The 12,330-nt window shown below is 36.2% G+C and overlaps 1 protein-coding gene across 3 annotated transcripts in view; it reads left to right on the top strand.

Annotated features, from left to right (window-relative positions):
- Nucleotides 1–9,966, top strand: part of WDR44 (WD repeat domain 44) — a 102,212-nt gene extending 92,246 nt beyond the window's left edge. For all 3 annotated transcript variants that reach the window (XM_036304951.1, XM_036304952.1, XM_036304953.1), the window contains 6 exons: nucleotides 2,044–2,235; nucleotides 2,764–2,865; nucleotides 3,071–3,186; nucleotides 5,384–5,511; nucleotides 5,910–6,032; nucleotides 8,326–9,966. In XM_036304951.1, coding sequence (XP_036160844.1) covers nucleotides 2,044–2,235; nucleotides 2,764–2,865; nucleotides 3,071–3,186; nucleotides 5,384–5,511; nucleotides 5,910–6,032; nucleotides 8,326–8,420 — 756 coding nt within the window. In that variant the 3' untranslated portion in view covers nucleotides 8,421–9,966. The remainder of the gene's footprint in view (nucleotides 1–2,043; nucleotides 2,236–2,763; nucleotides 2,866–3,070; nucleotides 3,187–5,383; nucleotides 5,512–5,909; nucleotides 6,033–8,325) is intronic.
- Nucleotides 9,967–12,330: the final 2,364 nt, after the last annotated feature.

Below are 12,330 nucleotides of genomic sequence, written 5' to 3'. Positions count from 1 at the left end.
GGCATCCCAATTGTTTTATCTGATTTTAGAGAGAGGGAAGGAGGGAGGGAGGGAGGGAGGGAGGGAGAGAGAGAGAGAGAGAGAGAGAGAGAGAGAGAAAGAGAGAGAAACATGAATGTGAGAGAGAAAGATTGATTGGTTGCCTCCCACCCGGTGCCCTGACCAGGACCTGAACCTGCCACCTTTTGGTGTACATGATGACCCTCCAACCAACTGAACCACACATAGGCTAGGGCTATCTTTAATTCTTATGTTACCAAAAATTAGGCCAGCTTAATAATATGCCTGGTTTTATTTTAGAGCAGGATTTTTCAACCTTGACACTGTTTACATTTTGAGCTGGATAATTCTTTGTTTTAGATGGAGGGAAGGCTATTTTGTGCATTCTAGGATGTTTAGCAGCATTGCTGGCCTCTACCAACTAGATGTCAGTAGCACCCCACCCACCCACCCCTAAGTTGTGACCATCAAAAGTGTCTTCAACCCTGGTCGGTATGGCTCAGTGGGTTGAGTGTCATCCCATGCACTGAAGGGTCGCTGGCTCAATTCCCAGTTAGGGCATGTGCACCGTTTGTGGACTTAATCCCCTATCAGGGTGCGTGAAGGAGGCACTGATTGATGTTTCTCTATGTCCCTTCCCCTCTTCCTCCGCCTTCCTCTCTCTCTCTCTCTGGAATCAATAAAAAATATTTTTAAAGAATGTTTTAAGACACTGCTATATGTTCCCTATGGGGCCATATTGCCCCTAATTTAGAACCCCTGGTTTAAAACTGAGAATTTGATTGAAAATTTGATTAGTGAAGTGATTCGCTGGTGACATGGTGTCAGAGCACCAAAAATTGGCTGGTTCTGTGGGCTAACTGGCATTACTCTTTTGTCCAATTGTTAACATGTGTCCCAGAGAAGGCTATGGACAAATGTATCATTATAGGATGGTTTTTCCCAAAGCATGTTTCTTGAAGGTAATAGCCCTGCTAAATGTTCCTATCCTGACCCTATACCAACTCTCCACAAAAAAGTCCATGGTTAAATAAGCTGGAAAATGCTATCTACTTTATCCCCTTTTTGGAACTAAGAATCTTGTTTAATTTTCTGTAACCCGGAGTTTTTCAAATTTCATCATAGAACCCTTCTCCTACACACTATACATTTCAACATATTATCTATGAATATCCATACTTTGAGAAAAGCAGTTTAAGGATATGATAAAGTGATCACAATGTCATTTCTCTAAAACAGTGGTTCTCAACCTTGGCTGCACATTAGAATCACCTAGGAATCTTTTTAAAATCCTGATGTCTGGGCCTCATCCTCCGGAAATTCTGTTTCTTTGTTACTAATGTTGTGGCCCCACTCCATAACAAAGAAACAGAATTTCCGGATGAGGCCCAGAAATCAGGATTTTAAAAAGATTCCCAAGTGATTCTAATGTGCAGCCAAGGTTGAGAACCACTGCTCTAAAATGAAATACTGTGTTTTCTTTTTTCTTCCTTTTTTTTCTTGAGAGAGAGAGAGACAGAGAGAGAGAGAGAGAAACATCAATGTGAGAGAGAAACATTGATCGGTTACCTCCCCTACACACCTCAACAAGGAATCAAACCTGCAACCTTTTGGTGCTCCAACCAACTGAGCCACACTGTCCAGGAAAATACTGTGTTTTCTCATTGTTTTTTTTAATATATTCTTATTGATTTCAGAGAGGAAGGAAGAGGGAGAGAGAGAGAAACATCAATGATGAGAGAGAATCATTGATTAACTGCCTCCTGCACGTCCCACACCGGGGGTCAAGCCCACAACCTAGGCATGTGCCCCAACTGGGAATCCAACCACAACCTCCTGGTCCATAGGTTGATGCTCAATCACTGAGCCATGCCAGCCAGGCCTAATTGTGATTTTTAGTGAATAAAGTAATGTGTACTTGAATAATACTTTTAAAATGAAATCTACATATTTTAAACATTTCTAATAGAGTTAATGAATTGATTTAATGAGTTTTCTTGATGTGGTAGAATGAAGCTTTCTAAAATTTTGTCACATTTTTAGGATGACAGGTATTTTCTGAGTGGTTCATTGGATGGAAAGCTCCGCCTTTGGAACATACCTGACAAAAAAGTGGCTTTGTGGAATGAAGTAGATGGTCAAACAAAATTGATCACAGCTGCAAATTTCTGTCAGAATGGCAAATATGCAGTGATTGGGACATATGATGGCAGGTGCATTTTCTATGATACAGAGGTAAATGACTATCTTGTATAAATTATGTAATTGAATAATTAGTAAAACACTTTTGTGGTTTTGAATAAGTTGCTGTATCCCCTCTGCACTTTAACTGCCTTATCTGTAAACTAGAGGCCTGGTACACAACATTTGTGCATTGGGGGTGGGGGTGAGGGGAGTCTTTCAGCCCAGCCCTTGCCCTCTCACAGTCTGGGACGTCTCCCTGGGCCTAAGCCAGCAGGCAGACATCCCCCCAGGGGTCCTTAGCACTGCCATGGAGGCAGGAGAGGCTCTTGGCCACCACCACTGTGCTCGCCAGCTGTGAGCCTGGCTTCTGTGGGAGCGCACTGACCACCAGGGGGCAGCTCCTGCATTGACCATCAGCCCCCTGGTGGTCAGTGTGCATCATAGTGACCATTCACTCGATTTGCATATTAGGGTTTTATTATATAGGATTGGGGCACATATTACCATGTCTGTGAGTTTTCAGATGACCTTTGAGGTTCCTTCTATTTCTGATCTTTTAAATATGTCATTTCTTTTTAGCATTTGAAATACCACACACAAATACATGTACGATCTACTAGAGGACGCAACAAGGTTGGAAGAAAAATTACCGGCATTGAGCCTTTACCAGGAGAAAATAAGGTACTAAGTATTCAAAACCATCTCTTTCCATACTATGTATAGGTTCTTGAAAGTTAGTTCTTAATATCTTGGCTATGAATATATTCCCTTTCTTGTGGGATACTGCTTTTTCTAGTTGTGTATGTGTATATACCCTTTTTATAAATTATAGCTTAACTTAGATTAAAAGATTATATATTTAACTTTTCCCTTGATTTATTTTTAGATACTGGTAACCTCAAATGACTCCAGAATCAGACTATATGATCTTAGAGATTTGTCACTTTCCATGAAGTATAAGGGTTATGTCAACAGCAGCAGCCAGATCAAAGCAAGTTTCAGGTAAATTGGCAATGAGAAATTCCCAAAAGAGATCAGAATATTTATCCCGCATTCCCGTTTTCCATTGATCTACTAGGCCTTATGTCTATATTATGTTTTTAGTTTCTTTGCACTTTTATAACTGGTATCTCATGCTATCCTCATACAATACTTACAATCCACCGGTATGGTATTTAGAGTTAGAATTGCCCCTAATCTGCAGACGAAGAAACCAAAACCCAGTAAATTAAGTAATTTGCCTAAAGTCGGCACTAGTCAGTGCAGAGCCAGAATTAGAAGACTCCCAGCTCTAGAATTTGTGCTTTTGTACTTTTATGTGAGGGTTTTTTTAGAGGTAGTTTACCACCCACCCCACTCATGATCTTGATCCTTTTAGGTACAGAAGCTAATAAAGCTTTTAACAGCCTGAAATACAGTGTTCTATATTTATACCTTTACATATCATTATCATTTGAACTCTTAAGGCTCTGGAAGCTCTCTTGAATTACCTGCCTCTTTTTAACCCTCTTTCCTTTATTCCTTTTCTTAGAAGTTCTTATTGCTTCTGTAATTACCAGCTACAGTAGTCCCCCCTTTATCCATGGTTTTGCTTTCCGCAGTTTCAGGTACCCATGGTGAACCATGATCCAAAAATATTAAAAGTTACAGAAATAATAAGTTTTAAATAGTAAATCATTGAGGGTAACATGATAAAATCGTGTGCCTTCCCACCAAAAACATGAATCATTTCTTTCCTCAGCATATCCATGCTGTGTATACACAATAACATTGAGAGAGAGAGAGAGAGAGAGAGAGAGAGAGAGAGAGAGAGAGAGAGAGAGAGAGGGATCACATTCACATAACTTATTACAATACGTTGTTATAATTGTTCTGTTTTACTATTGTTGTTTATCTTTTACTATGCCTAATTTATAAACTAAACTTTATCATAGGTATCTGTAGTCATGCACTGCTTAACAATAGGGATACATTCTAAGAAATGCGTTGTTAGGCAATTTTCTTGTGGAACATCGTTGAGTTCACTTACGCAAACCTAGATGATATAGCCACTACACAACTAGGCCATATGGTATAACCTATTGCCCCTGGGTCACAAACCTGTACAGCATGTTACTATACTGGAATGTAAGCAATTATAACACAATGGTAAGTATTTGTGTATCTAAACATAGAAATGGTACAGTAAAAATATGGTGTAAAAGATTAAAAAATGCTATACCTATATAGGCACTTACCATGAATGGAGCTTGCAGGACTGAAAGTTGCTCTGGGTAAGTCAGTGAGTGAGTGGTAAGTGAATGTGAAGGCCTAGGACATTACTGTAGACTTTACAAACACTGCACACTTAGGCTACACTAAATTTATAAAACTTGATATTAAATCAAGCCCACAAGAAAATGATGGAATCAAGAAACTCCATAAACTCAAGATATAAGAAGCTGCTACCAGTGTAAAATGGCATACTGTTTTTATTTTAAATAGAAAGAGTACACTCTAAAATTATGTTATAATGTATAGTATAGTAAATAATAACTCAGTGATGTTGTTTATCATCACTATCAAGTATTAGGAACTCTACATAGTTGTATGTGCTATACTTTTATATGTCTGGCAGGACAGTTGGTTTCTTTATACTAACATCACAAACACATGAGTAATGTATTGCATGAAGGCACTGCAATAGCTATGATGTCACTAGGTGATAGGAAATCTTCCACTCCATTATAATCTAAAGGGCCACCATGGTATATGAGGACCATCATTGACCAAAGCATTGTTATTTGGTGCATGACCATATGTATAGGAAAAACATAGGATATATAGGGTTTGGTACTATGTGTTGTTTCAGGCAACCACAGACGGTCTTGGAATATATCCTCTGTGGAAAAGGGGGACTATTGTAATTACCCAGTAAGTTAATTGGTAAAATACTCTGGTTCTCTCTTTCATCTCTTGAGGCTTTCCTCCTAGTGTGGGTTAGCCAGTAGCACAGTAACCTAGAGCTTTGGTGAAAATACTAATGCTTCTGGCCCCCATATCAAACCTACACTGTCATCACCTCTAGAGTGAGAATAGGAGTCTATAGTTCAACAAAATTCTTCTGGGTGTTTTCTTATGTGTTTTAAAGTAGGACGTTCTGATAGAGGGAGACCTAAAAAAATTACTGAGGTGTTTGTTTTTCTTCTCCAAATTTTAGCCATGATTTTAGTTACCTCGTTAGTGGCTCAGAAGATAAATATGTTTATATCTGGAGTACTTACCATGACCTAAGCAAGTTTACTTCAGTCAGGAGAGATCGTAATGACTTTTGGGAAGGTATTAAAGGTAAGTAAATGCCTACTCTTATGTGTCTTTTATAAGTGAATAAAGTTAAAATGAATAAATTTAAAGTGCAATGTACTAGAAGCAAATTTATATAGACATTATTTCAAAGGGGCTGATATATGTGCTTTTGCTTTGTGTTTGGCTTTGTTGGATATTTCCATGCCAAGAAAGAACTTATACTTGTGTAAAATTTGAGAAGCATGGGATCTCAGAACTTGTATATGGTATTTTCTTTAGAAAATATATTTGGGTTTTAAATAGTTCATAGTTACTTATATGTTAGTTTTAAAAGATATTTGCATGTAACATACACTATTGTATTTTTGCATATTTTACTCTCTGTCTTGATGTTTAGAATTGGATTTATTAGTTATCCTGAAGTAAATTTTTCTCCCCAGCACATAATGCAGTTGTTACATCAGCCATCTTTGCCCCTAACCCAAGTTTGATGTTGTCTTTGGATGTGCAATCTGAAAAGTCAGAAAGTGAAGATGCTGAAGTTTTAGATACTATACCCTCTGGTAGGTACTCATATTGTATTTGTTCTACTTTTTATCTAGTCAGCATTTTGTAACCTAATTGACCTAATATTGGGTATTGTGAGGTTTTCATAACTGTGAAGAATATTTTTGTTTACAACATGATTTTAAGATACCGATTTGTGAACATTTCAGTAACATAGTTCTTGCAAGTTTTACTTCTTTTTAAATTCACTTGGGAATTAAAAATGAAAAATTTGAAAGTTCTTAATTTCTTCTGTGGGCAGCTATTTTCCTTGGAGAAACGTAAACAAAAACATATAAATACAAATTTTATTATGTTTTCTTCTACTAGACTCATTTCTGTGAGGACAGAGAGTTTATATGTCTTATTTGTTGTAGTGCCAGTGCCTAACACAGTGCTTGCCTGTATATAGTAGCTGCTTAATAAACATTTGCTGAATAAATGAATTAAACCAAAATGAAAGCAGTGTTTTTTTCTACTTGCCACAAATTTATAGTTTCTCTTAGGTAGCTATTTACAAGCCTGTAATTTCTTGCAATTTGTAGCATATGCTTTCAGAACAAGTACTAATTCTAGCTCTATAAAATGCTCAGATTAGGAAGTGAAAAGAAGCCACCATGTAATACTGAGTGCCAATTATGTAAAAAATGGTCCTTAAGAGTATAAAACCATGTAAATTTGGACCAGTTGTTAATGAAAACAAGTTTGTATGATTAAAATCACTTGCAGAAGAGTTCAGTAAATGTGTTTTCTCACTTTAGAGACTACAACCAGGCCTTTTAGAAAGTTGTAAAGCCACAGCAATACAGTGTACAAAAGGTGCTTCTAAAAGTATTGGAATGCTTAAAACTTATTTCCCCTATGGTGTTATTTGCCCTGCACACTATACTAAATATACTATTTTTTCTGTCTGTTAAGAAAAATTTTGATAGCAAAGCTGAACTTCAGTTTAGCACTTTTTTAAATTACAGGATCTAAAAATAAAATGACAGAATTATTAAACCTTTACTAAGTGCCTGTTTGGAAATACTTCTTTTCATTTTATTTTTTTCTAAATCTAACTTAAGTCATTGGGTTTTTTTTTCCTTTTCTTTTCCCCCAGTTATCTTTTAACAATCTATACATGTCCCCTACACATTTCCCAGAAAATTCTAGCTTTTAAAACAATTTGAAGAAAAATGAAAAGTACTATTCTTTGAACTTCTTTATAAAGAGACACAACTTTTAATGGGTCATGGTTAGATTTGTGTTTGGTTTTTTACCTATAAATGTATATTCTAAGAATAAATTCTTAAACCCAGGATATGATATGATAAATTATATCTGATTGCTCTCTCTTTATTCCCGATATAATTGGCAATGTAAGCTTCAATTTTCCTCATGTGTAAAATGGTGAAAATACCCAGTTTACAAAGTTGTGATAAGAGTTGAAAATAACATATATAAAGTGCCTACCAAAAGCCTGGCATGTAGTCAGCATTACCATTATCATCTTCATTATTATCGTATATGATGAATTATTTTTTTCTCTAGCCTTTCTCATATCCCTAAGTCCTTTGCTGCTGCTCCTGCTGCATAGCACTACTTTGAGATATGCCTCGAGGATAGGAAGGAATGTTCAAAGGCTTAGGATATGTTCTTAGCAAATCTAAGTGAAACCATTTTGTATAACTCATCCTGTACACAGCTTTCCAGTTAAAGTTTGTATTATTTTCTTCCTTACTATTCAGTCCTTAAATCCACAAATGTTGTCTATGCATAATAGAAGTAGTTTACACTGAATTTTGTTAAATATAACAGGTAGTACAAGAGGTAAGCATTTTTCCCATTCACCATTGCTAGTTACATAGCTCTTCAGTGTGGACTGTAAAGGGAAAAGGCACTGTCAGCATTCACAAATCGATCATATGTACTTCATTTCATGGCAGTGTGTTCTGTGTAATAAACCTTGCCATCTGCCTCATTAGAGAACCCTGTTAGCAATAGACTTGCCCAGCCAGCACTCTAGTCTCCTGCCACAAAATGACACATTAGACAACTTAGAGGCCTAGGCTACCTGGGAGTAAATACAGGCCTCCAGGTCCCAAGGGACTGTAATCTACAAGTCAGGGAAAGACCAGGTAAGTGGAAGTGAACCTCAGAGAGGAGAGGCACAGGAGGAAGAAAGGATTACAGGATTGAGCCAGGAAAGAGATAGAAGAGGCAGAGAGAGGATCTTCTACCCCAAAGGTCATGGGCATGTGACAATTGTTAACAGCAGACTTAATAATCCTTTTAAATCAACTAAAAATATTTTTTTATGTTTTTAAGGTATTATGAAGACAGATAATACAGAAGTTCTTCTCTCTGCTGACTTCACTGGAGCAATCAAAGTATTTATTAACAAAAGGAAAAATGTATCTTAATTTGAAATGCCATTTAAATAAATACATCAGTAACTTTCTATATGTATCAGAATTGAAAAAAATTATAGTGTTTTAGGCTAACATCCTTTTTTTAATTTTTGTGGGAAGATGTTCAAATATAATATATTTTTTGAGAGGCAGTGTTAATGATCTAGTAAACCCTGGACTGATAGACTAGAAAGGAATGTGGCTAGAATAACATTGCCAAATATTAGGCTTTACATTTGTTATATTTGTGTTTTTGTTATATAATTGTGAACATGCACAGGTTTTTGCATGAAAATATATTAATATATTAATCCCATGTGTGTGCCTTTTGGTTACATGCACTAAATCTTAACAAAGTTAAATTATTTCAATGACTCTTTTGGCCTCTTACTGGGAAAGGAGTCTTATTTCTAGCTTAAACAATTTCTTTTGCACAAAATTTCATTTTTAAGAAAAGTGGTATCTTTTGACTGAGTTATTGTTTTAAAAATGTTATATAGGTTTTCAGTAGGTCAACAACCATGTGTAAATGGTTTTTATAAATTTCTCAATTTGGAGACAAGATTTTGTTTGTGGTCTAAATTGTGGACTTAACAATTCTTTTCTTTGTATGTATATATATATAATTTTTTTGCCACACTGGAGCACAATGTTTCTATGTAAAGATTTTTTTTCATTCTTTATCCATGAGCACCAGGCTTTGCTCACTTAAAAAAAATTAAGCCGCATTAAGGAGTGAGTCTTCTTTTTTACAATAATGTAAAATTGAACTGTTTACATTTTTTTAAAACATTGTAGTTTTAAAAACTAAGCTGTTTTGTTTTGTGTTATTGAACTTGAAAGCCTTTGTAAATATTGATATAATGTACCAAGGAAATAACATCTAGGGCAATGGTACCCTGATCATGTCATTGATGATTAGCATATGTTTCTGAAAATTAAATAGTTTATTAAAAGTTGGTCACCAACACCTGCTAAAAATGTGACTTTATTTTCAGATGACATTGATAATTTGAGAAATGCAAGACAAAGTCTTGTTTTATAATTTTATTTTTAGCAAGCAGAAGGCCAGATTTTAAACCCCTAAATTATAGTGCATTAGCTACATACCTCTGAGAAAAAAAGAAAATTTAATTCTGGTTCTAAAATGAACATTGCTGAGTTTATCTGTATGCTTAAATGTTTTTACTACATTTGTTTTCAGTATGTAAGCAAGAAGCTGGAGAGCCATGATCATATCCTTGTTAATCAGCATGGTCTTGGAGTGGTCTGGATTTTCTAGTTACAAATTGAATATTGTTTGCCTAGGTTTTACCCCTGTGCTGATTTCTTCCTCTTATCAATGCTGTACTCTCTTTCCCCCTCCTCTCTGTTCTCCTTACTCCCCTGTTCTCATCTCTGTCTGCTCACTCTTCTGTATTTTACCCAACAGATAGAGTAGTAATGCCATTGGCTTTCTGACCAGTCTTTTTTTTTTTTTGGTCTCATGGTCTGGATTGGTCTAGAGCAGCGGTTCTCAACCTGTGGGTCGCGACCCCTTTGGGGGTCAAACAACTCTTTCACAGGGGTCGCCTAAGACCATCAGAAAATACATATATAATTACATGTTGTTTTTGTGATTAATCACTATGCTTTAATTATGTTCAATTTGTAACAATGAAAATACATCCTGCATATCAGATATTTACATTACGATTCATAACAGTAGCAAAATTACAGTTATGAAGTACAAATGAAAATAATTTTATGGTTGGGGGTCACCACAACATGAGGAACTGTATTAAAGGGTTGCGGCATTAGGAAGGTTGAGAACCACTGGTCTAGAGTTTCAAAGAACTTGATGTCCATAGGTCTTTGAGGCAGCTCAACTTTCACTGACTTCTTCCTGAGGAGGACTTGTAGTCTGCTGTGGTGCTGGTCATTTCAACTGCAGATAACTGGGGTGTTGCCAGATGACTATTTCCAGATAGGTTTTATGTGGTTTCTTGAACAAAAAGGCAAAAAATAATTGGGATGCCAGCTTAAGAGAATAATACTGACACTTTTAAGTTGAGTCTTAAAGTGTTTGTCATCACTATATAAATACACTACAAAGTTACAAGTCAGAAAGTGAAGTTGAAAGGTAGCATCAAGATGTATACAAAGAAAAACTGAACAATATTCTTCCCAAAAATGAATATTAGAGACTCACTCTAATAAATGATGTGGTATTCTAGAAAGGAGTGCAGATTCTAGAATCAGATAAACTTGATTTGATTCCCTCTATTAGCACATTCCTTGGGCAAGCTATTTATCCTATATTAATTTCCATTTCCTTAACTGTAATATGAGAATACCTAACTGAAATTGTAAAGATTTACTGAGAAATTGTGTATGTATAAAGTTTAGTGCCTACACAATGGCTGTAGTAATCAACAAACATACATTTTTAACTGCCTCTTCTGAATCCCTGAGTCCCCTACTAGATGGTGTGTGTGTGTGTGTGTCTGTGTGTGTAAGCACTTTCTAGATATTGGGATTTCATGAACAAATAGCATTTTAGGGATTGACACAGGGCACTGGATTTTTTGCCAGCTCAACAGTTTTTAAACTGCCACCGTCTACTTTCACTTGTTCAAAAAAGAGAGAACATTTTAGTACTAATAAAAAGTCAAGTACAGTCTTACCATCTTAGAGCAAGAAAATGATTTATTAAAGTGAATAAACCTAGCTTTTGAAAAAAATAATCATATTACCTTATTTTCCAATTTCTCCTTTGGTTAAAATTTTATCGTTGACTTGTGTAAAAAGCTGAGAACCACTGTGCTAGATGAAAAAGTTTAAAACCAATTTTCATTAAAATTTCTTTGAAGAATCATGGTGTGTTTTTTTCTTGTCTTATTTACCTCAATTGGAAATGAAGTATGAATGACTCAGCATAATTTAGCATACCATTTTCTCTGGTCCTCAAATTATACAGCTGGCAGTGACTTTTTTATTCTTTGAAATATATGTTAAACATTAATATATCCACCCCCAAAATTCCATTTTTGAGAGAGGCCAGATCTCTCCCACTGATGTGAAAAAATCAAATTATCAGAATATTTTTAAGTACCGTCATTATTGTGGGGATTCAAGTTAAAGACATTTTGGGGATTTACTATTTCCCCGTAAGTTTTCAAAGGAAAAACATTTCCAACTTCACTGGTTTCTAGCATCCTGCCTTATTTATTAAGCAGATGTTTATTGAACACCTACTGTGTACAGAGCACTGCTGGGACTAGAGAAGAATAAGGCCACATCCTTATCCCAGAAGCGGCTTACAGTCTGGTGGAGAAGATGGCCACAGAAATAAGAGAGCTTGGAACTGTCTTGTGGCTATGGCCTTTAGAAATGCCCCTTCTTGCCCCTAACCCCTATCTGCTCTACCCTTCCTAGTAACTCATGGCAGCCACTTGATTCTAAATCCAATCTTTGTTCATCTAATATTACAAGTAGCAAGGGTAATATGGGTAAAAGTTCATGAGTAAGCCATAAGTAAGGCAGAGAAAATAGAGCACCCACCCTGTCAACATTTCCCCTTGTCTCCTGCCCTCCTCCCAGCCTAAAACCATTGTCTTATTTCCTCCAAAATCCTTACTGTCTTCTGTTTTGAGCTCTTGTTTAACAGACTCTTTCTCCACAACTGCACTCTGTTCCCTTTATTTCTGAAGCTTGAAAAATTTTATTTTGTCCTCTAAATTTGAGTAATCTAGTCTCCTGGGGAACCCAGACAACCCCTGTTAACCACAGCCACTGTTCTCGTGTAGATTCATGCACATGAAATACATTCAGATCAATACAACAGGTATGGGAGGTTGGATTAAGATGAGGGGAGAGAGCCACTGCAGAGTCCCAAACAAATCAAATGCCATCATGTAGGTTATCTAGGGTGGTCCAAGCA

This window comes from Myotis myotis, unplaced genomic scaffold, assembly GCF_014108235.1.
Source record: "Myotis myotis isolate mMyoMyo1 unplaced genomic scaffold, mMyoMyo1.p scaffold_m19_p_4, whole genome shotgun sequence".
Taxonomy (NCBI): Eukaryota; Metazoa; Chordata; class Mammalia; order Chiroptera; family Vespertilionidae; genus Myotis; species Myotis myotis.
The sequence above is the reverse complement of the archived record's forward strand: the minus strand, read 5'-3'. Positions and strand labels throughout refer to the sequence as shown.